Source organism: Gymnoscopelus braueri (genome assembly GCF_963280865.1).
Source record: "Gymnoscopelus braueri genome assembly, chromosome: 1".
Classification (NCBI taxonomy): domain Eukaryota; kingdom Metazoa; phylum Chordata; class Actinopteri; order Myctophiformes; family Myctophidae; genus Gymnoscopelus; species Gymnoscopelus braueri.
In genome coordinates this window covers 23,973,417-23,999,990 of record NC_137603.1, presented here as the reverse complement: position 1 = coordinate 23,999,990, position 26,574 = coordinate 23,973,417, and the positions used below count along the sequence as shown (strand labels likewise).

The window sequence follows — 26,574 nt, the reverse complement described above, 5'->3', positions numbered from 1 at the left end:
GGCCTCTGTCATGTACATAGCTGTAGGTGAATCTTGTGCAGTATAGACACACCGAAGGGGTGGTTGTCACTTGTGTAATTTTAGACAGAGGTTAGAGTAGGCAGGTAGGCAGGCTTTTGTTTGAGCAAAAAGTTAGTTAGTTAGACAGTCTGTTGTTTGGTTCTAGATCTGTTTGTTTGTCTGTGCGCCTTGGCTTGTGGCCTGTTTGTTAAAGTAAAACCAGTGATGTAACTGTAAATAGCACACAAATTAACAATTATATTTAAAAAAAAATGTAATTGCACCATCAATCATGCTTTATTATGTTCCTTTCCTTCTCCTCCACTCGCTCCAATTTCTTATTTCCAGTGTGATTATTTTTCAAAGATTATGTTAGCTATGTTTGATCCATTCAATGATATAATGGGAGATGTGATGCGCACGTCACAGGTGTACCTATGATGCGTGCATGAGTGCACATGCACGCACCGGACACAGACAGAGAGAATGACACACACAGCGACTGTGCACCTGTCACGGGCACGAGAGAGACGCCATTCAGTTAAAGCCTACATCTGATTAACACCAACATACTATAACATGACAACATACCCTGCTGTGTGTGCATCTGTGCACGCACACCGGCCACAGAGAGACGGAGAGAGACACAATTTGACATCAGACAGTGTCAAGCACAAGTGTTTTCCGACGTTGGAAGGCGCATGCATTGACATTAAGTAAGGTGGAGATTTGCTCTCCAGTGAGCACCACTTTCTAGTTTACACTAGACCCCGACCAAATCCATATTTGTGGGTCCAATGCCGATCCCCATTTTGAAGAGTCCTAGACCACCAATTACCAATTCTTTGACCGATATTTTGTCAAAAACTGCAAACATTGAGCAGATTTAACTTATAAGCAAACCAAAAAATTAAACATAAACACAAATACGGACTTAAACCCTATTCCAAAATGTTCAAAAATAGCCAATCTACAAGCTCAAGCTTACAAGCTGAGCTTGTAGATCTGCTGTATTTGAAAATGTTTGCCTATAAAGATTGGATTTATTATTTTCCTTTCGGTCAATCGCTGATATGAATGTTCCTTCACTGCTCATGGTCTCATGCTATACCTTCCTCTCTCTTCCCTCTGACCGCCTCCATCTCATGGCTCATCCATTTCATTTAGTGTCAGGAGCATATTAGGCTCCTCATTTCTCCTCCTTCAAAGCAAACCAGTTGTATTCCACCTCATTAACTCTCTGTTAACATGAATAACCTCACTTATCTCAAGCAATCCGAGTGTCATACAGAACAAATACTTTGGCATCAGGGTTATTATAGTTAACTAAAACTAACAAAATAGCCAAACTAGAATTGGAAAGAAAAAAATGAAATAAAAATAAAAATTGAGCTTTACAAAAATATTATATCTAACTGAAACACATCGCGATGCGACGCGTTGAGAGCTTGTAGATCGGCTATTTTTTTTTTTTTTTTTTTACTCTACATTTTTTATCCCGCGATTTTTGTAACCCATATTTTTCACCCGGTGCCAATTTCCTAAGTGATCCTGGGCGCTACACCAGCCCTACACCAGCACTACACCAGTCCCCCACAGTAGGGAGGCCAGGGCCGAGCTCATGCTTCCTTCAGGCATGAGAGCCAACTGACCTTCTTGTCACCTGACAGGGGGGAGTTTCCCTGGTTGGACGTAGCGCGTGGAAGGAACACGTTATTCCAACCAGTTCCCTTCCCCTCCATCAGGCGCCCCGGCTGTCATGGGGGAGGCGGTATAGCGACCAGGATTACTACATGTTTTTGTGAGGCTACCGACTGCGCCACCGTGCCTCCTTTTTTCAATTATTTTAAAGGAATCAAAACTAAACTGAAATTGAAAACATGAACTCAAAACTAAATAAAAAATAAAAACAAACGAAAAATTCAAAACAATAATAGCCTTGGTATTTGGAACCAATAACAATTGTGTGAGTGTGTGGGTGTGTGTGTGTGTGTGTGTGTGTGTGTGTGTGTGTGTACTGTGTGTGTACTGTATGTGTGCGTGCGTGCGTGCTCGCGCACGTGCGTGCGCGAGTGCGTGCGTGCGCACGTGCGTGCGTGCGTGCGTGCGTGTGTGTAACATCAAATATAAAATATAGCATCAAACTGGTTTGATTAACTTAATTTTGCTGGGGATCCCCTGGAACCCCTTCAAGGACCTCCCCGGACCCCACATTAAGAACCACTGCTTTACACACTTCTATCAAAGCATGTTGTGATGATACGTTCCACTTTCTGCAAAGATACTGTATATTTCTATTCTTTTGACATGACATACAGTATAGCAATGTGAGAGCAAGAGGACACAAGGTTTGTGGAACATGGTGGGTGAGTGAATGGGGTTGGGGTGGGTGGGGTTAGCAGCACCTACTACAGCTCAGAGGAGATGAATGTTTATGTGACCATGTAATTAGGGGAGGGAGACAGATGCATTTTCCACCCAATTAGCTTAATCATCTTCTCCCTGCGAGTGAAAACATGTGCCCTCCCCCACCCTGGCCTGTATCAGTCATTTTTAGATTCCACAACTGAAGAGAACGATCACAATTATCTTTCATGGCCATTATAAATACTGTTGCTAAACTGCACTAATATATTATTTTTGACAGCAAATTCAGATCTTAGTATTTTGACTAACACACCATTTAGTTTTAGTCTATTATGACTATTTTAGTCATCTGAAATTGTTTAGTCTTAGTCTAGTCTTAGTCGACTACATTTTATTTTTTTTACTTTGGACTTTTAGTATTAGTCAACAACATTAACAATGCTACAGTGTTGCTGTTTTTCGTGCCCGATTCCTAACCACAGCTCTAGAAGCTCACAACGTGTCGCATCACGATGTGCACTTTTATTTAATCTTTTAAGGTTTCAAAATGTTCGCCTGTAATTACATGCCCAAAATAGGGACACCTGCTAAGTGGTTAGTTTTCTTTTTTTCAAAGACATTTTTTGGGGACATTTTTTCTCCATTCAGACAGGAGAGTAGAGAGAGAGACGGGAAATCAAGGGCAGAGGAGGGGAGACATAATGGACATTTGGTTAGTGCTCTAACTGGCTGCACCACCAGGCACCCCCTGAGCTATTTATTTTTTCTTTTAATAATATATTAAGATGCACTGGTTAACCTGCAAACCAGTCCAAGTTTAACATTGGTAGGCTTGGAGACTGACAATATGTTGAAGTAAAATAAAAACAAATCTTGAAAGTGTTTACTTTTATGTAGAAGTTTGGCAAAGTGACATGTGTGAGTGCTCCATTGCGTAACTCTGAGCACCTTTTAATAATGCATTTAGTATGCCTGATGATAATTGAACCACTCCTGTGTAACAGTTTAGTTCCCTGCCTTATTCATGTAAAGTAGTTGTGCATAAAGAATATGGCAAGACCACAGTAACATAAAACATTGTCTGTTTATGTTTGACTCCCACTTTTTTTACTCCTGTAAACCTGATGTGACAATAAAGTTGAAGTTGAAGTTGAGTTGATTAGAATAAAGGGGTATGACCATATTCATAAAAAATACAATGAAACCATTCAAATCTTTACTTATGTTGCCCTCAAGATATGTAGAATACAGTCAATATGGCTTGTGTATGCGAGTGTGTGGGTTGCATTTGCATGCCACCGTGTGTGCGTGTGTGTGTGTGTGTAATGAGTAATGTATAAAGTAGCCTACATGACTAGTGCTACTGATAGAGAATAATACCCACAGAAGGGTATATTCTAATATAGTTGGTGCAGTATGTTACATAAAATTAAATAGTCCACAGAACCCCCTGAAAAACTGCCTAAACTCAGCTGAAAGTATAGACACCAGCAGCAAAAAATAAAATAGAAACTTACATTAAGAGCCATGCTTGGTAGCTATAGTTCTCTACACTGGCCCATCTAATTAATCTGTGTCAGATTGTGTGCGTGCGTGCGTGCATGCATGCATGCATGTGTGTGTGCGTCTGTCCACAGCTAATCTCACATACTACTGGGGTTTTATTTAATTAATCATGGGTGTTTTGGGCATAACATGAATTAAACCAATCAGTGCCATCTACCATTTCCTTCAAGAGCCAGTTGTGCCTGCACCTGGTGCATTGTTATTTAATTGATGGATATGATAAATTGAAGTACTCAACTGGTTGACTGGGAAGAGGCCTGCCACAGTGGTGTCTGATCAGAACCTAGGAACCCAGGAATCTACCTTCCTAGGGAGTTGTAGATTCACAACTTCCTGCAACATAACAGCTCCAAGACAGAAGCCATTCTAATCGGCACCCCACACCAGGTCAAATCATCCCCAATAACCAGCATCACCTTTTCCAGCGAGAACCCTCTCATCTGTAGACACCAACCTGGTGATAAAAATGGACCCCCACCTGACCTTTGATTCCCACATTAAACACCTGTGCAAAACCTCATTCTTCCACCAGAAACATAGCCAGACACCGTCCCTCACTCAACCTTCCAGATGCCGAAAAACTTCGTCTTTGTCTCCTCAAGGCTTGACTACTGCAACGCACTTCTCATCGGGATCCCTAGCAAGAGCATCCAGAAGCTCCAGTGCATTCAGTGCTGCTAGGATCCTGAAGAGAGTGCAGAAATATGAACATATCACACCCACTCCATTCGCTACACTGGCTTCCCGTCTCCTTTAGGATAGAGTACATGGTCTGCCTCCTTACCCATCAGTGCATGCATCCACAGCAATGCTCCCTCCTATCTAAAGGAACTCATCGAACCCCCTACCTCCACCCGCTCCCTCCGCTCTGGAAATTCAAACACACTCAAACCCCACAAGACGAAGCTCCGCACCATGAGGGACCGTGCCTTCTGCTCAGCTGCTCCTCGGCTGTAGAATGCCCTCCCTGACCATCTGAGAGCACCACGTTGACGCTTTTAAAAGGGTACTAAAAACGTTTCTTTTTAACAAGGCATTTGTCTAGATGGACTTATTGATGCCTTGTGTGTTTTTAAACTTGAACTTTTTCTTAGCTGTGTATAGTTGACCGTTGATCTGTATTTTATTCATTTAATTGTTTTTGTTATTATCATTTTTTGAATTATTTTTAAATCTTGTTTTTGAGGTAGCCAAACGTGCAGTGACCACAACAACACCCCTTTGCAATGACATCCCAGTAGGAAACCTCCGTAAAGGGACCCAATGGTCCGCGCGTGTGTATGAAATGCCGAACGCAATATAATGCCGCCAGGTGGTGTGGAAAACAAAAGCTTGCCTCTAACCTAGAGAACATCAAGTGGATACAGGACGTGGACCATTTTCAGTTGGCCATAACTGCTGCTGGCTATTTGAGCATGCAGTTCAGAATCACACCTTTCCTGTAAGTCCTGTAATGTGTTCACATTTATGAGACATTTATGATATCAGTTTAATAAGCACATACTCAGCTTCTATTATATCTATTAATTCACCAAAACTGTGTGTGAGTGTGTGAGTGTGTGAGTCAGAAAGGGGACGCTGCACGCGCCATGCATCCAAGCCCCAAAATGGATTTTGATAACCTATTACTGCATAACGTTGCACATAGAAGGAAAAGAAGAAATATGACACTAATCAACCTAGTAGTTTGTTAGATTAGCAGCAGACAGACGGAATGCAAGAATCTCCTGGCGGAGATTAAAAATGACATGGTTGTGGTTGACTGATTTGTCAAATATTCTGGAGTTGAGGTCCTTGGCCTGCTGGCTATATCACACCCTAATAGTATGCAAGATTACCTGCAGACAGGCACATCGACACACACCAATAAACAGTAACGTATATCACAATTACACTTACCTTATTACATTTTCATCCTTAACCACATAGATCTGACTCAAAGAAAAACACAGAATGGGAAGCTTTACCACACTGAGTACCATCCAATATCCTCATTCAGTTGATATTGTGGCTGTCAGACACCACATGATCCACCTGCCAGAAAGGCAGCATCCACCTGCACAGCACCAACACTGAGAAGCAATACACCAAGACACAAAAACCGCTGGTGCCCTGTTTATCTCTGAACACATCTCCTTATAGGCTACACTTCTAAAGGAACACCATACAATAATGATTGCGTCTATGGACTGTTGGAAATAAATGTGGATCAAGTATTTAATTATAGAGCAGTCAAATTGCACTCAAACCAAGATTAACTTTTTTCTTACGTTTGGATAAAAGATGATTTGTTTTTATTTTTCCTGAGGTTAAGGGTAGATTCTGGATCTGGTTAAGGTTAGGGTTCAGAGGTTAAGGAAGTATTAAGTACCCTGGGGGACCAATGGCTCCCGAGCCATGTGGCCCATAGGGTAGGAGCCTATCTCCTGTTTCTGTAGGGTGAGGCGGCTTGATGTACGAGTACTCCCCCTGGACGTGGCGCTAGTACTGTATGTCGCAAGGACTAACCCCAATCCAACCCTTGATGCTGAGTGCCAAGCAGGGAGGCCTTGGGCGCCATTTTTTATAGTCTTTGGTATGCTCCAGCCGGGGATTTGAACCCCGACCTCCCAATTTCAGGACGGACACTCTAACCACTAGGACACTGAGGAATTAGTACATATTTACAAAATATTTATTCTGGATATCTTCGCAAGCATTGTAATAAAATGGCATGTGAGTTGAGGCACTGGTAATAATAGCAGTGGTGGTAAAAGTACTCAAATGTTTTACTTAATTAAAAGTATCAATACTGCAATGTAGAAGTACTCTGTTACAAGTAAAAGTCTGGAATGCAAAATTTACTTGAGTAAAAGTACAGAAGCATTGGTATCAAAATGTACTTAAAGTACCAAAAGTAAAAGTACAAAAATGTTTGAAAATAGCAGATCTACAAGCTCACAACACGTCGCGATGCGACGCGTTGTGAGCTTGTAGATCGGCTATTTTCAAATAGCCTATGTATAAATTAGGGCTAAAGTGGTTAATGTATGTTTTATAATGTAATACTTTATATATCTGCAAAGTAACTAGTAACTAATGTTTTCAAATAATTGTAGTGGAGTAAAAGTACAATATTTGCCTCTGAGATGTAGTGGAGTAGAAGCAAAAGTACTGAAAATTGGAAATACTCCAGTAAAGTCAAAATACCTCAACATTTTACTTAAGTACAGTACTTGAGTAAATGTACTTAGTTACTTCACACCACTGAATAGTAATAGTAATAGCAAATACTGTACACTCTCCCCCCGCCCCCTGCGTTTCCTCTCAGCCAAGGGTTAGGAGAGTACATGTTATGGCTCATGAGTGCTGAGAGCACATGTAAGTTTCACCGAACATCAAAACACAATCAAGTGGTGCGAGTCCCTACGGCTTGAAGCTGGGAGCGAGCACTTAGTGAAGGAGAGGAGAGACTCACAAAAATATACATGAGGATATACTTGCCTGGTAGATATAGTTGAATGGAAAACCAGAGGATACAGAATCCCAAGATGTTTAAGATTACCTGATACCATAAAACAGAGCAAAAGCACTCTGATTTCAGTATATTCTCTAGTGCATATTGGTTGCATGTGAATGAGAGTTTAGAATGCATTCCATGATTGATTGTCTGAGATAGATAGATTAGATTCAGATAGTTATTTTGTCTGCAGTCGGAGTCCTTTGGATCACACCTGACACAGCCCAAACATGACCTAACGTGCTACATTTTACCTCTATAAGCTTGCTCTCCATACTGCCTTTAGTACACCTTGAAAAAAATAAAGGAGTACAATTTACTAGTGTTTTTATATCGGTACGAGTACCAAAGCTCTTTTGAAGGCAATCTGACTGCAGGACCGCAGACTGCTACAATGGTTTGTCAAATAAAGACACTAGCGAACATCACTGGCACAGAAGTAGCACAACTTCATAACATTTACACCTCTCACTGTATAAGGAAAACCCTTTGTGAGGGACACTATAGCCACCCCCGCTCATGTTCTCCTTCCTTCAAGTTAATGTCGAAGTGTCCTTGAGCAACACACTCAACCCCGAACTGCTCCCGATGAGCAGGCTGGTGCCTTGTGTCGTGGAATTCACGGTCAAACAGTAAAAGGGCAATAAAAGGGTCAGAGTCAGTACTTAGAAGGTGGTGGTGTTGGTGCGTTAATACGTTAGCGGACAGGGGAGATGTACATTGAGTACGCACAGGCCTGTGGTAGTGTCGTTCTCCCAGCGGCACAAGGAATCAGCCAAATGGTTATACTGTCATGTTACAAGGACATGCTGTACCATAAACAATCGCTATCAGGCCTAGGAGAGACATCTTGGCTCTTACGTCATGTAAAGTATAATGTATCATAGGGCACATAACATAAGATGAACAACATAATGTACTGTTATGTATGTACTGTATGTTTATAAGGTTACATATAACCTATCATGATAACATAATGTGATTTCCTCCTCACTTGCCATTGTTGCCTCCAAGGTCGCTTTGTGAATGTAATGCACATTGTAAAGCGCTTTGCATAAAGGTGCTATAATAAAAGCAGCATATAAAAGCAACTACCTGATAATAAGTGGCACTCTGCATTTTACAATGGCTGCAGCTGCCTAACACGTACTGTATGCATCTTAACTCTATGGTATGCATGCATGCCTGTGCACATGCTCATACGTGTGCATGCTGACACACACACACACACACACACACGCACGCACGCACGCACACACACACACACACACACACACACACACACACACACACACACACACACACACACACACACACACACACACACACACACACACACACACACACACACACACACACACACACACACACACATCATGGTTGACATATGCCAAGTTGAGATCCATCATAAATTAGGGCATTTTATCTGTATATTTAAAGGCAAGTAGGACCTCAATTCCTGAAGGGACAAATGCATAAAAAATAAAGAAATCTGGCAAGCAAATGCAACACTCTCAATTATGCAATGAAGCAGATGACGTGGTAATTTGCCAGAGGTAAGAAAAAATTGTTTCATATTATATCCATTGCCTCACTAGATTTGATCCTATTCTTCACCTACCCCCCCACACACACACACACACACACACACCCACACCCCCACACACACACACACACACACACACACACACACTTGTTAGCATGCCCAGGCTTGTCATTAAAGAGTGCAATGTGAAGATATGAGGTCTCTGTAGACCTGCTGCATGAGGCAGAGCTGAAGTTAAGACATTAATAGGCAAGAAACAGCCGTAAGGCTCCCTCTGCACTGGGACCAGGAAGATCAAAGCCTGAGCCAGCCAGAAGGAAGGAGAGACTGAGAGAGAGAGAGAGAGAGAGAGAGAGAGAGAGAGAGAGAGAGAGAGAGAGAGAGAGAGAGAGAGAGAGAGAGAGAGAAAGATAACATAGTAAGGGAGAAGTAGACACAGTAAATAGAGAGATCGACAGACACAGCAAGGGAGAGAAAGGCATCAAGTATAAAAGGGGGGTGGAATGAATAGTGGGAAGAAATGGAAAATGCAGGGAGGGAAGGAAGGGAGAAAAAAAATGAAGAAAAAATTGGAGCAGAGGAGAGAAAAAAAAACATTGACAGTTCCCGGCTGCCAACTGCCGTAGTGCCAGCCTCGTTTTATATTCTCCGTTGCTGTGACCTTAGAATCACCTCCTGTTTTCCTTGGCTTCCCCAACAGCATGGCATGCCACTGATCCTGTCTAATCAACTCGCTGAGTCATCACCGCTGACTCATACTAATTAGGAAAAAAAAGCTTACATGACTGTATGTCACCCAGCCCAAAACATTTACACAGTGCCAGTTTTAGTCTATAGTCTATACCATGGTTCTCAAACTTTTTCATGTCAAGGACTTCCAAATGAAATATGTATTTGGCCACGGACCCCCATCTGAAAATAATTTGTGCCAGGGGCAACTAATTTGGCTGGGGGCCCCCTGGAACCCCCTCAAGGACCCCACTTTGAGAACCACTATACAAGTTTAAACTGTTTTTTTTAATTACCTTGCATTAATTACAAAACACCATCACAGTAATGAGACTAGAACATGCATGCTAGTAGGCTATTCCACTTATCACGTATACATTCTTAAAAGGTGTTAAAAATGTTTTCTGATTTTCTTAATGTGATTAATTTATTCACACAATTCGAGCTAGTGTGTTTCAAGGGAACCAGTAAAACACTTTTCTAAAACAATGCAGCACTTTGTGGAAGTGTTCATTTCAGAACGCTTGACTCAGCAGACTGTTTTTAACAGAATTTGCCTGCTAACTTTCAGCTTTAAATAGAAATTATTGCCATGAAATCCATCATTCTTAATCGGCCTCTCCACTTCTTGATTCTCTACCCCCCTATTCCCTGAGGGTGAATAATCTATTATTTATGCGTTTGCCTCACTCTGGAAGTGTCACTTCCACTTTAAAAAGCTTTGAAGTTCGGAAATTTGACTTGACTGCTGTAAAAATTCAGATAAAGCACCTCAATCTGTCGAGCGTTCTCCTACATGACTACAGGGTCAACAGTATGTAGGCTACCTGGGCACATGCTTGGAATGCGCTCACTTGAGAAGCACTCAGCTGGGTGAAGCTGAAATCTCATTTTACCCTGAGGGATGAAATGGGTATAATAATAAGGGACTGTATGTATCAGATGGTTTCTAAAATGTTGTGGTTGCATCCTAACTGTAACAGCCCAATAAGATAAAATAAGACCTTTGTTGATCTCACGAGGGAAATTCTGTTGCCAAAGACAGTACAGCAGTTAAAAATACAGATTACAGGGCAATTAAAAAAAGGTACTGTATGGAAAAACATCACTGTCAAAGCAACACCAACAGTAAGTTGGCAAAAAAAAAGAAATACAAATAAGATATGCAACATACAATATACAACACTATTTACCCTCAGCAGAGTACATTTCACTTGAGTTCAGTTCAGTTGAGTAATATTTGACCAGGAGTATCTATACTTTGACTGGGGTTGAGTACTTTTTCCCCACTGGTTGCATCCTAACTATAACCTAATGGATGTCATTTAAAGCGTTTCCCCTCTGGCTGAACTGAGCCTTGGTGCAGGGTATGGTTGATGCAACCCAACAACACTCATCATTTCCCTTTTCACACTATTGACTGCGCCTGATTATCTAGCACAGTGGTTCTCAAACATTTTAATTTGAAGGACACCACCATAACTCAGAGAGTGTAGAAATGGAACCAAATGGACCCGTTCGGGTCCATTTGGTTCCATTTGTATACCATCAGAGTTACAGACCTATAAAGGTCCATTTGGAACGTCCTCAAGGAACCCGGAGGGTGAGAACCTGCATGTAGCATTAGCTGAGCTACACCAAGTGTGAGAGTTAAAGTACTATAATGAGGCTGTGTGCTTATCTGTCATTCTGTGAATGTACTGTGTGTTATAATGTTATAATGTATGTCACTCTGTCTGCATATGTGGCCACCAGATGGCGCTGTGAAGGACAATCGCGGCTTAAACACTGCCACGCAGCTCAATTATGCACACCTCTAGGTTGACTCATTAATAGATGTTAAGAGGCAGAGAGGCATTTTCCCAATAGGATCAATAGATACAAAATAAATACATACATTAGAAGAAAAGACCCAAAAAAAAGTGCCTGACAATTTTGCATGAAAACACTTTCATCATTAAATTACTACAACCCCGGCTGATGAGAGGCAAATGCATTTGGACCATCTTCTTGCCCAAAAGGATCCTAACCAACCATCTCAATTATGACAGAGATTTGACCAAGTATACACACAAGTAGGCAGAAGTGATGCAGAAATGGATGCTTATTTTCCGAGGACAAATCCAGTGACTTGAGTCGACTATCATTTTCTAACCCCACAAAACAGTATTTATAAATTACCGATGTAACATTTATACCATCCAAGCCAACAGCCTGATCTAACGCCAGCTTCTAGAATGCATTACTTATAACTAACGCTGTTGTTCCCCTTTTCGTTTCAATTGGTTCTCAATGACAATTGATGGTCACTGCAGGCTTTCCTTAAATCCCATTCTGCTCTGTGACTGTCAAAGGCTTAGTTTTGTTATCTCCAGATCAATCCTGTCTTTTACTCCAAGGATGAATGAGTGTTCTGAGACAGGGTAATCTGTCCACCTTCAGCCTGCTAAGTCTGTGCTTTGTCTCCACACAGCCATAATGGATGTCTCTTTCCCCAGAGCTGCCGAGGCACAGCCACACAATACCTCAAAACTATGGAAGCACAGCCACAATACTGCATCTTTTCTTAGTGCAGTATCAGCTATGTGGTAAGTAGTGGACATACTTTAATGTGTTACGGTATCCTATCCCATGGGTCCTGAATGAATTAGAACGTCCAACATGTTTGCGTGCCTGCTACTTTGAAAACAGATGATTACAGTCGACATACTAGAATAGCAGCATTTTGCCGTTTTAAATGAGCTACTTTATTCCACAAATCATCACCACAATATGGCCACACTATTTTATAATATGAATTATCTTAAGTACCAACCTGTAGTTGTTTGAGCAAATACAGTAGATTACTGCAGAATATGAAAATGGTCATGGTGAATCCTAAGATCATGAATTTTACAAGACGTTCAATATCTCTGTCAAAAGTGGCAGATATCTGCCCTGACCTAGGCTCAATGTAGCCTGACAGCGCGTTGCGGGTTCAACTCCCGATCCCGACGGCCTTTGCTGCATGTCTCTCTCCCCATTTCCTGTCAGCCTACTGTCCTGTCAAATAAAGGCATAAAATCTCAAAACGACTGTACTCAGTCAGGTTGAGGTGATTTCAGTCGTTATCCTCTCACCCATTATTTTTCCTGTATTTTTGTTTGTCCTGACAGTGATGCTGTTTGAGGGCTCCCTGGGCTGTAAGACACAGCAGAGACATATGGTTTCTGTCACATCAACAAAAACACACAGTTTTTTCCCCCTGACTATAGTATACTATACTATAGTGTATCACACTACAAGTACGTTTTTCCACAAATTCTGCTGTCTTAGAAATGTACTTAACTACAGTTCTACTAACAGTCACAGAGAATACATTACAAGCTTAGTAACACCACAATGAATAAATGTATATATATGACTAAAAAGCAACACGATCTTTGTCTTCGTGAAAGTGGGCCATACAGTAATGGACTTGAACCATGAGTATTACTATGAAGTACTGTATTCACAACTCTACAAGTGCCACCGTCAAGCAGCACACTCATTCTGGTGAATTAATGATAAAGCTAGAAATTTACAATTAAACTTTAGAAAGACAAGAAGTGTAGAAAAACTGTCCACCAGCCATGTCAAAGACAACTCTCAATAGCAGTGGGTCTAAAACCCCATACTCAGTGACTCTACAAAGCTTAGGTGACAAGAGGCTAGTTGGCTATAATTGTCCTTCCTCAGACACTCGAATCCCTCTTTCACCCCGTCTCTCTTTTTTCAACTCCTTATCCATCTCTGCTGTAATTCTTCCTCTAATTTACCCTCCTCCTTTTTCCTGGTTGTCAGTGGCAGGGTTTTTAATGATTGCATCTGGCAGTGCCGCAAATTAATTCCTGCCTCTCTGGCAAAAAGCTGTTCCCCACCTGATTATGCAAAGCAGGCCTACATTCACTCTCTTTGAAGTAGAGGGAAGACTGCTTATAGATTCTCCCCCCTTGAGCAAACACAGCAATACGGGGAACACACCAACACCCAGAGTTCACACAGAGGTCAACGACATGGCTACTCTCACCGTCGTAGCAGCGATTTGGCTCCATTCCTCATCACTTGGAGTTGTACTGCTATTATCTGTGTTGATATATTAACACTCTGGGTTTTTACTGTGTATGATATATTCACACTAGAAAGAGTGAGGCTACATTTCTAAAGAGAGGCACACAGAAGTGGAAAGAAAGTAGGACAGCCAATAAAAATAGCCATATCTGAATGCACCCAATAATCCTTGTGTCTATGGCCAACTAGGAGTAACTGGATGAAACAGGTGCAAAGCCATATCCGTTGCTACGGTAACCCCTTCTATTGATCATATCCTAAAGAGTATGGCAGAGAATGCAGAAGGACAAATCCAGGCTGTGGAAGAGCTTACCCAGACAACCTTTTATGTTGAACATCTTAAATATTGAATGTGGATTCACATTCATGCAGCTACTTCACCTGCTGTAGCCTACTCTCATCAATGCCTGAATTATTGGTATAAAATACCAGCTATTTTTCTATTCATCAGTTAAACTTAAAGGGTCTACACCATGAAAATAACTTTTTTCTTGTTTTTTTGTATTTTTTGGGGTCCCCAGTGTCTCTTGTACCCCAAAAAATGTTTTTTATTTTAATTCAGTCATTCCTTCTCATTTCATGGATTTCCAGAAATGTTTATGAGGTCACAAACATTATTGATGGCAAACCCAATGTTAAATGAAAAGTGCCCGAATCGCTCCGAAACTTTTTCTACCCCCCCTAAGTGGGGGTCTACGAACAAATACTTCGGGCTCTGATTTTGGCTCCGCCCCCGGGTGAAACAGGCACCTCAAACACTTGGTGGAATTGTTCAAAAATGTTCAAAGTGTTTTTTTTTCGATTTTGTATTTTTCTTAGATGCTTCTTTTTATGCAGAATTTTTCCATTGTTTTTAATTTTTTTTATATTTTTTAAAAATATATATTTTTATTAACAGACACAATTGACTTGGGATGAGTATATCTGAGTGATGATTTAGGCTCAAACCTTTTGAAAAAGGTTTGAGGGACATACACCATATGATATTAAATTAAAAAAAAAAAAATTAAATTCATGGTGTAGCTCCTTTAAGTAAATGGCTAGCATTTGGTAAATGGCCTGCATTTCTGTCGTGTCTTTATCCGAAGTGCTTTACAATGTTCATTCCTTTCGCCCCTTCACATACATTCACTCACAGACATGCAAGGCACCAACCCAATCATCGGGAGCAGAACAATGCTCTGTGTCTTGCTCAAGGACACTTTGAGACGAAGCCCAAATGGCCACTTGACTCTACCTTCTGTACCACCTCCACCCAGTCTACCTGATGTAAGTGATCTGCTGCCTTTAGACACACTGAAGACAAGAGGCAATAACATACTGTAGCCTCTTTTGAGTGGTAATCCAAATCGACAATGAAAAAAAACAATGTGCTCTACCAGAGTTAGTTAAAATTCCTTAATGAAATTTCCATGCTCTCAAAGTCAACCAGATAAAACAAAAAAAACTCAGACAAGTTTCGGCTATTTCGTCAAGGAGTGAAGCAGAGATGTAACTCATTAAGTGGCTATGAAAAGGGGGAAAGGATGCACTCAGTTAACCATGATTAGTCTAGATTAGTAGATATGTGGTTTAAAAGAATATATAGAACAAAACTAAGTTTAAGTGATAGCATATTGCCACTTAACTTGTGTAAGAGCTATATTTCTGGTCGTGTGCATCAATGTTCTCCTGAGTGTTGCCCTCTACACAGGCTACATGAGTGAGAATGTTTCTACGATGTCTACATTGTCTACTTTTCTGCATTGTATGTCTTGACATGCTCTTAATTTGTTATTTATTTTTATTCTAAAAAGCCTTCCTACAAAACAATTAAAATAAAATAAAACAGGCCTTTTGTTAAACCTGCCTATGCAGTAGGTGTAGTCTTTGACAACTTTCAAAGTTTGATCAACACATTAAAAGGCTGATATTACTCGCTGTCATGTTTTTTCCAGGTCTGTCCAAAGAATTATGCATTTTCTCTCTCTAGCCCCTAGACTACCCAGTCTTATTTATATTTCTATGGTAATCTTCTTGTTTTAGTCCATATTTTTTTGTTTTACTCTATTTTATGTATTCGTTTTGTTGTGAGCAGGTTGGAAGCCATTCAGAGAGGTGCTATAACAATAAAGAGGACTTCATAATTTTTCAAATATTGTATTTCTGTTAAATCTACAAGAGTTTTAAAAGCCTTTTCAACAAAAGATGTTCTGGACATTCAATTCTTACGTTATCCTGCAAGTATCAAGCATTGTCAGAATTTAATCACCAGTGATATTTACTCATTTACCCAGGAGGGATTATGAAATATCACTGCAAAGGTAGACACCATATTGTAACTTTTTGTGCACGGGAATTGATTTAATGAAACATCCCTTAATCAAAACCAACAGATGTGTTGTTGTAACAGATGTGGCTGCCACCTCAGCAAATTGAGAAACTTCACCATCTAGAGGTCAGGGGTCACATTTAATATGGCTGACTTTCTACTGAGAAGAACAATGAAAGTAAATAATAGATGGAATAGAGGGATGCATCACAAAAAATGGACAGATAGGGTGGGAATCCTTAACCCTGCTGCATTTTCTGGAAAATGGTGTAACATTACAAACTCCAGCTATCTATAGACAACAGTGAGATGGTACTGTGTCACATCACATGTATATATGACTAACATCACGTCAGGTGGAAACCTCATTATGTCCAAGACGGATACGTTTCAGGAATAAAAAAAAAAGAACCATGATCCAATAGATCCAATGTAGTTATTATTTAAACACAAGCTCTTGTTAATCTGGTCAAATATTCACAAACACACAGACTTTCACTGGGGGGAAAAAAAGCTTGTAGATCGGCTATTTTGTAAGGCATTAATTTATGAAAAAACATACAAAGTTGAAATATGGAGATACGTTTCTGCCCGGCAACGATATATAGAATAAGCATAATTAAAATTCCACCAGTACACACTGAAGATGGAAATGTATTTCAAAGTTGAAAGATGACGCAAACTTGAATCTGGAAAGGAATAAGGAAAGATGCGCTGTACAGAAACATGGTACAAAATCATTCCCCTTTTATTAACACAATTATGTTCAAGACAGGAGAAAGAGGTCTTGAAAGGCAATCACAATAATATCAGCTTCAGTACTTCCAAGGCTTTCTCAAGTCTTCCAGCTAACTCTAAACAATGCATTTAGACAAACTACTTTCTCATTTAATTCATCCTGTAGGCAATCATTCCAGTGTGAATTAACTCTTAGGGTACTTCAAAGGGAGAGCAACACGAAACTGCGTGAGATACCGGTAAGACTATTGCTCGCCTCGAACACAATAAAAAAGGTTCCAAGTTACACTTCCGACAACCACAACAAAATGTGTAAAACAGGTGTTGCTCTGTATTTACTTTGGCTGTCGGGTTCTCCCCCTGCACACGAGAACACACAGTACTCCCAAATGATTTATGTGTGCAAGCTCAGCATTTCCTTCTAATTCGACACAAGAACATTGGTCCCCAGGTATTGTCCCGCTGAGGGACCACTAGAATGCCATGTTTGTGTGGGTAAGAGGACACAGTGCAATATTGTTTATGCCAAGATGGTCTGTCCTCTGGCTCTCTGCAGTCCGTGTGGACGGAGTCAAAAGTGAAATGGTTTGAGAAGGGAACACCGATCTCCTCCCACAGATCTTCAGCCTGGGCCTCAGGGCAGGTGCTGAGAACGCTCTCTACCACGGCATGGTTCTCACAGCTGGACAACGTGCACGTTGAGTAAACCACGATCCCCCCTGGACGCACTGCTGCCAGTGCAGCACTGCAACGCAAACACGTGCACTTTTAGAAATTAAATAAAGGGAATCTCACAATTCCGTTATCATGCTAAAGCCTGATTTATACTTGGTTTGCGCACTGGTATCGCATCACAGCGCGTCACGAGTCACGACACAGTGTGCAACCAAGTATAAATTAACTCTTTCAGTGCCACAATACGTCAAATACGTCATGAGGCCTAACGCCCCGTGTGCCACAATACGTCAAATACGTCATGAAAAAAAAACAAAAACATGTTCAGAACCCAAGATATGATGATTTGAAGATTTGCTGCTCCATTCACTTCTTGTTTAACTTTTTACTGAAAAAGGCTGTATCTCGGCTCCTAAGCACTTTTTTTTTTACAATTAATTTTGGTTGTGGCACTCAGAACCAAAATTCCATAAATAAGCATGGCACTGAAAGAGTTAAGCTTAGGAATATATTGGTTTTATAATATTTGGACGCGTAAGAGTGCATTATATATAAAAAACACTATTTCAGTCACAGAGTTCCGGTGCCTGCAGTAACTGCATTCGAGTATTGGTGGGAGCAGCTGTCTAGCTTTTGTCAACTGTTTGCCACCCACCTGCCTGCCTCCTGCTTGCAGGGCATATACATTTAGAATGTCTGAGTGCAGACTGTCAGGATGTATAGGGAGGAGGAGTCCCTTGGTGCTTTTAGATGCCGTTTTAGGTTAGAACAGAACAGAACAGGACCTACCGGAGCAGCTGAGCCTGGAGGCCCGGCAGCCTGCCTCTCTCCCTCAGTCTCTGCTCCCCCTGCTGGCCACTGGGAGAATACAGCCAGCTCCTGTCATTAGAACATGGAGCGTCTACTAAAACCTGAGAGAGAGAGAGACGAGACGAGAGCCGAGAGAAGACCGTGAGAGGGGGCAGAAAAACTGATAAGAGGAGTGGCAATGCAAGAGTTGAGACGTTCAAGGCATAGCGTATCTCTTGCATGAAAACAAATTTCACCCACTTATTTACACCTGTAAACCTGTGATGTGACAATTAGACCTTGGTCCTGATTCCATATTTCAGCTTTTTCTGTTTTCTTTTAAATTATTATTAACCTGTATTGTCGTTATACTACTGTCACAACAAAAGTAGCAAAAATAACAGATCTACAAGCTCACAGTGCATTGCGACGTGTTCTGAGTTCACAGATCTGCAATTTAAATGTTTTTAAGTATAAAGTGGGTTTAATAAATATGTAACCAATCACATTTTTGCTTGTGACTAAACAATAACTACATTGGATCCATTTAACGGTAACGGTTTTGAACATACAAGGTTGCCACCCGACAGCGACGATAAATAAGATGAAAATTACAAAAGAGAGATCTTGGAAAAAGCCCCAGCCCCCCCCCCCCCCCACACTGTTTATTTTCCTTCAGGCTCTGTTCACATTGTTTTTTCGCCTGTGTTGTGCAAAACCTTTTTATCTTTGTATTTTGTGTTCCAGCATCTCTCATCTCTTGTCCTTTCTCCCAATCTGCCTCATTTAATTTCATTGTTCTTCTCAGAAGAAAGTCATCCATATTAAATGTGACCCCTGACCTCTAGATGGTGAAGTTTTTTCAATTTGCTGAGATGGCAGGCACATCTGTTACAACAACACATCTGTTGGTTTTAATTAACCACTTAAACCCCATATGGTTGAGCCGAGTCCCTCAGGGCTCTAAACTAGTGTTTTTTCTGTTATCTGTTATTGTGGGGAAAGCTTTCGGAGCCGATCAACGAGCTCACAATGCGACGCAACGCGTTGAGGTGTGAGCTTGTCGATCTGGGTTTTGAGTGGTTAAGGGATGTTTAATTAATTCAATTACAAAACTGTTACTTTTCAAAAAAAATAAAAAATGACCTCTGTTCCAATGGATTCATGAATTTCATGTAGTTATTACTTAGTCACAAGCTCTTGTTAATGCTTTTTAATGGTTCAATATTTATAAAACCCGCAGACACACTTAACCACTTTCACTTCAAAACAGTTTCGAACTAGAAAAAGTGCTCCTCGGAGCACAGGTCTCCGCCAGGTCAGGTAGGTTATTGTGGGCCAACAATGTTCGGAATTCGCCAATCAGGATGGAATATGAAAAATCGGACAGAACCATCTTGATCACTTGACTATAGAGATAATGGGTACCGATTTGCATGATGATTGGACAACATTTGTAGGAGTAATACAAAAAAGAAAAGTGTTGAAAAAATCGGCCTCCTGGTGGCGCTATAATAGGGCAATGTTAAAGGGTGGCATTTGTTCTTCAACATAGTGCGAATGTGCATGCAAAGTGTCACCTCAATCGGACGCTGCGTTCATGATTTGTGGCATTTTGTTCAAAACAGGCCACTTCTGCAAACTTTGGATGTCAATGTTAGCCAATCAGGATGGAATATGAAAAATCAAACAGTTCCATCTTGATCACATGACTATAGAGATCATGTGTACCGATTTGTGTGAAATTTGGATAAAATCTGAAGGCTTAATATCCAAAAATGTGTTTTACATAAGTGGGCCTCCTGGTGGCGCTATGAAAGGCAAATGTGAAAAATGCAGGGCAGATGTTTTTCCTTGGCCTCTAGGGAGTGTGCATGCAAAGTTTCATGCAGATCGGTGCAGTTATAGTTAAAAACACAAATCAGCCTTTTATAGCGCCACCATGAGGCTGATTTAAAAAATGGTCAAGTGCCATTTGTTCCTCGGCGTAGTGGGAATGTGTTTGTGAAATTTCACGGAAATCGCAAGCTGCGTTCATGATTTGAGGCATTTTGTTCAAAACGGACCAATCCTGCAAATTTTGGAAGCCAACCTTAGCCAAAGTTGGATGGAATATGGGAAATCGCACAGATCCGTGTTGATCAGATGACTATAGAGATACTGTGTACCGATTTGCATGACGTTTGGATAAAATCTGTAGGAGTAATATAAAGAAATGGGTTTTGCACAAATCGGCCTCCAGGTGGCGCTATAACAGGCCCATGTGAAAAATTTGAGGCAGAGGTTCTGAATTGGCATCCAGGGAGTGTGTGTGCACAGTTTCGGAGCGACCGGGCCAACGGTGCCAGAGATTAGCTGTTCACACACAGACAGGACGGACGGACGGACGGACAGGGGCGAAAACATACTCTCTCGCCATGCCTTTCGGCCTGGCGGAGACAATAAAGCAGATCTATCAACACATCGGGTTGTGAGCTTGTAGATTGGCTATTTTTGGTACTTGTGAGTGACACTGTAGTTTGACAAAGTAGGACATTAACAAAAAAGAAGAAAAAAAAGAAAACGTAAAAAGATTAAATATGGAGGTACTAGGTTTCTGCCCGACAGCAACGATATTCTGCTTCATAAGAATTTATATTTCTGCTGACCCTGTTACTATTGGCTCACTGAGAATGACTGCATCTCCTCCCTGTTCAAGGACGCTGTTCTTACTCGGTATCAGCCACTAAGTGATGCTCACAAGTTGACCTGCATCCCATGCATGAAAACAGCAATTCTGAATAATACCGGTTGAGTGCAAGTAAAGGAAAAAACTATTTAAAGTACCTCACATCTTGTCTAAATGAGCAAAACTCCAATAGTCGGTTTTCAACTTATCAAGTTCAAGCAGATGTAGACATTACATTTTTAAGTTTAACCACGTTGGGCATTTGTGGTCATTGAATAGATAATACTAGGTGAGCCAACCATATTACTACAATGGTCAGTGTTGGTAAAAGAAGTGCAACTACTCCCTCTGCTGGACATTTCTTTCTTTCTTTCTTTCTTTGGAAACATCATGTGTGTTAGTTAGAATTTTCACCAGATCTATGAATATCATTTGTAGTGAGCTCTTCCACGTCCACACTTTAGTTTAAAAATACAGTAATATGAGTGCCCAATAAAGAGTATGTAATGTATTGTGATTCAGGATATGCTTAGTTTTCCGATGCACCTGGCCATATTAAAGGTGCAATACAAGTTGAGGTCAGTGTTGATTTTGACAGATTTTTTTTTATTTAGTTTTAGTCATAGTCTTTTGAATAGTTTTAGTCATATTTTAGTCATCTGAAATGTTTTAGTTTTTGTCTAGTTTTAGTCCACTAAATCTCATAAGATTATAGTCGACTAAATCTACAGTTGATTTAATCAACTAAAATGTATTTTGGTGTCGTAATGGCTGATTTTACAATTGGTTGCATGCTGAAAATAGCCGATCTACAAGCTCACAACGCGTCGCGTTGTTAGCTTGTAGATCTGCTATTTCCAGAGCGCAACCAACATAAAATGACTTGTCTTTTAGTTCTACTGGATCTCTTCTCCACTAGTCCCTCACTAACATTTTAGTCTAGTATTTATTTGTTGACAAAATTGTCAATAAATTCAGTCTTAGTTTTAGTCATCATAGCTTAGTTTTTATTTAGTTTTCGTCAGTGAAAAAAGGTAGTTGACGAAAAAATAAAACTATAAGGCATCAATTATTTAGCTACCTTATCATAAGTGCCTGCTTCACTCTGCCCAAACGATCTGCCATCCTGACTGGTTACAACCACTGTGCTGCTTTGTGACTGGGGAAGAAAGGATTCCAGGGTTTTGACGAGCCAGTCTCTCCGGTGGGGGTCTGGCTCATTACAGCACAGCAATGCTGGAACATACAGTAGCATACCAGAGAATGTGATCAAAAGCTAGAACATATGCATTCAATAGAGACAACTTATACATGATTGACAATTTATATTCCTAACTTACATCATGATTGGCAAACTGCTTGAAGGCATAATTTAGAGTTTCAGTGTTTGAACTTCAAGACTGTACAGCTAGTTGAATAACACCGTCTTATTCTAGTATAAACTGCACAAAACCACAGAAACATGCCCATGGAATAGGACCAAATATTCAAATAGAAATGGGTGTCATACCTGGGTTGGCAGTTTGCATAATGGCTAAGGCTTTGCCCCCGGGGGCAGAGCAAAGATCCAGGACTTTGTCCCCATCCCTGACTTGCAACGCCAGCACTGGCAGCAGGGAGGCAGCATTCAGCAGGTAGTACTGCTTCAGCTGCCCAGGTCTGTGAGGCTGGGAGGGAAAACGCAGCGCTGTCGGGTGTACGAAACACTGTAGAGCGGCTGGAGGCTGACAGGAGGAAGACAGGAGTCAGGGTTATTATAATTAACTGAAACAAACAAAATAATCCATCTAGTGTTAGCTGAATAAAAAACAATCCATAGGCTTTACAAAAAAAAAAAAAAAAAACTGTACTGTGTTTACAAAACTAACACAAATGAAGAAAAATCATAGAGAATAAATTTGAGTCTTTGTCCAAAAAAATCAAAAGTTGTGAAACTAGCTTATCTACAAGGTCACAAGGCATCACAAATCGATCGCTTTGTGAGCTTATAGATCAGCTATTTTTGCTTTTTTCTGATCGTTGAATCTTCCCACTCTAAAACTAACACTAAAATTAATTAAAAATTAAATAAACTCCAAATAAGCCTTTTCCAAAAATATATGATAAACTTAACTAGCAAACACACTTGTAAAAAAATGAATGACATTTTCTAAACTGTAATGACCTTGGAAGACAGGACCTGCTTAGACTGAGAGGCCAGACAGAATGGTTGAGAGGCGGTGTCTAGAGGGAGATGGGTCTCACTGGTCTTCGGGGCCCAGTCCGGTGCGAATGCTTCAGTCTGCAGCAGTAAGCTGGAGAAGCCCTGTGATGTGAGCGTGTGTTTGACATCTGTCAGGGTGGTGAAGCGGTTGAGCAGGACCGCATACTGCCAGGAATGAGGGTCCAGCAGCACCGCTCTGTAGAGGACAGTCCAAAGGAAAGGCATAAACAGTGTGCGTGTGAATGAGAGTAAAATGAGAATTAGGGAGGACCAGATAAGGCTGAAAAATGTTCAATGGATGAAGTGCTGCTTTAAGTGGGTGGGGATGTTGGCAACAACTAAATTGAGACAAGTCAAGCATACTGTAGCTGAACAAGCGTGCGCACGCTTATGTGTGTTTGTTTGTTTTACTGTGTCAGGGGTGAGAAGCAACAAGTGAACAGCATTGAACTGCTGCAGTCTTTACCTTGCAGATGTCCATAATCTTCCAAGTTCATGACTGTATTGTTGATCAAAACAGTCCAATATTGGTTGGCATGGAGATCTCTTTTTCTTTTGGCTTCGCTTTATCTGTTGTCAAAACGAGGAGGCTCAATATAGGTTATGTTGTAAACTGTAGGAGTGGAAAATGAGCTTGGACTAAAATAAATAAAAATGTCTCTGAGAGCTTGTGTTTCTTGCTCAGCTCTTAGAAGTTAATTAGTACTATGGATGAGTTTGATATGATGTCACCACAACGGTAGATACAACAATTTGAAAACAATTTGAAACTATTGATATATCAGTTTCCTTGTAGTTTACCTCAATAGAGACCAATGTTTGTTCAACTAATACTTTACTAAATTAATTGGTTATACAATCGGATCGTTGGTTATTTAATAACAGATGTTGAATTGAATGTGTGATTTCCAACGAGCGATTCCAAACACTTAGAAAAATAATCACCTACACAGAATTTATTGACAGAAAGCAGCTCATAACATGTCTATGGTGTATTTCTATGAAACAAAAACTTTGCAGATAGAAAGAGGATAATTCAAGGTTTTCGTACAGCTGCAATGTTAAAAATAAGTTTAACATCGTTTAACACAATCAGATCTGTTTGGATGTATGGGCTGTCAAGGGTTGGTATTGCAACACTAGATTCCAGATATTAACAATAGGATCTAAGGGTTGCTTGCGGCTAGTAAATATGTAACCACAAGCAGCTTGGATGCTCCATTCACGAAACAGAGAGGTCCCAATGATCTGATTTTATTAAACAACAATACAATCATCAATATTGCACCTGTACGGACAGGACAGCTTGCCTTGGATTATCCTCTTTGACTCTGTCAAAAATGTAAATCACTCAACGACAATAATGTCCACCCGTTTCCAAATTGCACATACTTATGCAGGATGTTGAGTGATTGAAAAGGAGCGCTTCCAAACTCAAACACATAGAAAAGATTCTGGCTTACATTTTGAAAACTTGAAATGGGACATTGTGCATAATGAGTATTTTTACTTTCAGGTACTTTAAGTGTATTTTGATGCCAATACTTTTGTACTTTCACCCAAGTAAATCATGACTTTTACTGTAATGGAGTATTTATTGTGGTATTGATATTTTTACTTAAAGTAAAACATTTTAGTACTTTTTCCACCACTGCTTGTGGCTCCTAAATAGGATGAAAACCAGGCATTGATTTGGGGCTTAAGCTACAGTAGCCTACACTTCCATCCTAACCTACCACAGTGTTTAAAAGGTGTTGTGTTTATAAGTCAGCCCAGTGTGATTATTAACGCCTGTCTTTACCTGGCTGGGAGTTCCTTGTTGCTCAGTCAGCTGTTCTAACTCATTGTTAGAGTTGTATGAACAAAATAAACGTAAACATTCTGCCGTTAAACGTTCAGTTCTGTAACAAATACACCTCCAGTTGATATGAGAAAACTCTGTTGAACAAAAACGTTTCAACAACATTCGCCTGCTTTGTTACTTCTCTCTCTCCTCTAGTCTGTTACAACTATAAAGCAAGAACGATATGAGCAATGACCCCGGAAGAAAAACATTAGCGAGCAGCGTTGCCATATTTTGTGAGAGAAATAAGCAACCGCAGGTCTATGAAAACAAGCCCAAAAGAAGCTCGCCCTTCGCCCTTTAAACTTAGTCTACAAGCTCACAACGCGTCGGCTAATTTCAAAGAAATCTTGAAGAAAAAAAAAAGAATATTGTTTAATATTTTTGCATTAAATACTTTCAGATGCAGTTCACAGACAATATACATATTAATTTGGGGGTCCGTCCTTGACTTGTTTGAATGTTTGAGAAACACTGGTTTAAACAACATTTAGGAAACAAGCCCCAATAGCAACTACACTTTAGAAACAAAAGCCCCCAAAAAACGCATCACGCGCAACTATTAATATTTACAAGCAACTTTACAGAAAAACGAGCCCAAAGTCGGTTTTAATAAGCAGACATGGCAACGCTGGTCAAGACCCCGGAAGAAAAACATTAGAGAGACGAACTGTACGTTTTTAAAATACCTCCTCTCTGAACTTGGACGGCACCGACCGTTCCGTTCCCACCGTTAAGCGTTAATGCGTATCATTCTGATTTAATAGAGCTAAAGCCAAGGCTTAATGAAAAGATAATAAAAGTGTGGCATTGACCACCAGCGCCATTGACCAGACTCAATGGCGCTGGTCAGGGAGGGTGCTATAGGGTAAAAAGTAAAAACCACAACCCAAGCAAAAAAATAAGAAAAAGAAAAGAGCCTCAATAAACTTATCTAAATTGAAGTTGGAGGGTTTTGTACCCTGTTTTTTTTTTTTTTTGGCATACAGAGCCTACGATACTGTATGCTTTGCACACAGGCACACCATTTCCTCTGGGCCACAAATCAACACACCATAAGTTTTACATTGATTACAGCTGCTGCTTTGCTTACTAGCCTGCCATGTTTTTAATCTCCAATTTTTTTAAAACAAAATCAGCCTAGGGTGGATTTAATTGCACACAGTTCTACATAGTTCCTCCCTGTTTCAAGCCTCTGTCTATGGTATGTATTGAAATAATTGTTCTGGTTAACGACTAACGGGGAAGCAACAGAGATGGATAGCTTCTTTGGTCAAATACCCTGCTGTTATGCCTGCCCCGAGAAGAGTTGTTACTATGACAGTGATGCATTGCCTGTGTGGTCTACTATACCAGTGATTCTCAAACTTTTTAATGTCAAGGGCCCCCCAGTTTGATATGCATTTGGCCACGGACCCCCATTTGGTGCAATTTATTTTTAATGATCTCTGTGACCCCAATCTACACTGTAAAATCCTCAGAGATGTTCATTTAACCCTGACAGTGTACAATTACGAGTCCATTTGGTTGTACACTCTTAATCAGAGTTAC

At 40.5% G+C, this 26,574-nt stretch overlaps 1 protein-coding gene across 3 annotated transcripts; it reads right to left on the bottom strand.

Annotated features, from left to right (window-relative positions):
- Positions 1 to 12,795: 12,795 nt before the first annotated feature.
- Positions 12,796 to 25,184, bottom strand: nsun3 (NOP2/Sun RNA methyltransferase 3). 3 transcript variants are annotated; one of them, XM_080439819.1, is made up of 7 exons: positions 24,982 to 25,184; positions 23,647 to 23,750; positions 23,142 to 23,376; positions 22,488 to 22,701; positions 22,059 to 22,213; positions 18,310 to 18,431; positions 12,796 to 12,887 (listed from the first exon to the last, which is right to left on the bottom strand). In XM_080439819.1, exons 1-7 carry the CDS (start codon positions 25,144 to 25,146, stop codon positions 12,830 to 12,832), a joined length of 1,053 nt encoding a protein of 350 aa, XP_080295945.1. In that variant the 5' UTR covers positions 25,147 to 25,184; the 3' UTR covers positions 12,796 to 12,829. The 3 variants fall into 3 exon arrangements, with proteins under 3 accessions (XP_080295945.1, XP_080295943.1, XP_080295944.1); XM_080439817.1 differs by lacking the exon at positions 12,796 to 12,887 and adding an exon at positions 16,833 to 17,590; XM_080439818.1 differs by lacking the exon at positions 12,796 to 12,887 and adding an exon at positions 16,833 to 17,590 and having other exon boundaries at positions 23,157 to 23,376.
- Positions 25,185 to 26,574: the final 1,390 nt, after the last annotated feature.

Excerpts from the sequence above, each read along its gene's own strand:
- nsun3 (XM_080439817.1), bottom strand. The coding sequence starts at position 25,146 with ATGTTGTTGAAACGTTTTTGTTCAACAGAGTTTTCTCATATCAACTGG. Across the intron at positions 22,702-23,141 it reads AGCAGGTCCTGTCTTCCAAG|CCTCCAGCCGCTCTACAGTG; the intron begins GTCATTACAGTT and ends TCCTCCTGTCAG. Across the intron at positions 17,591-18,309 it reads CTCCAGGCTCAGCTGCTCCG|TGCTGCACTGGCAGCAGTGC; the intron begins GTAGGTCCTGTT and ends TTTGCGTTGCAG.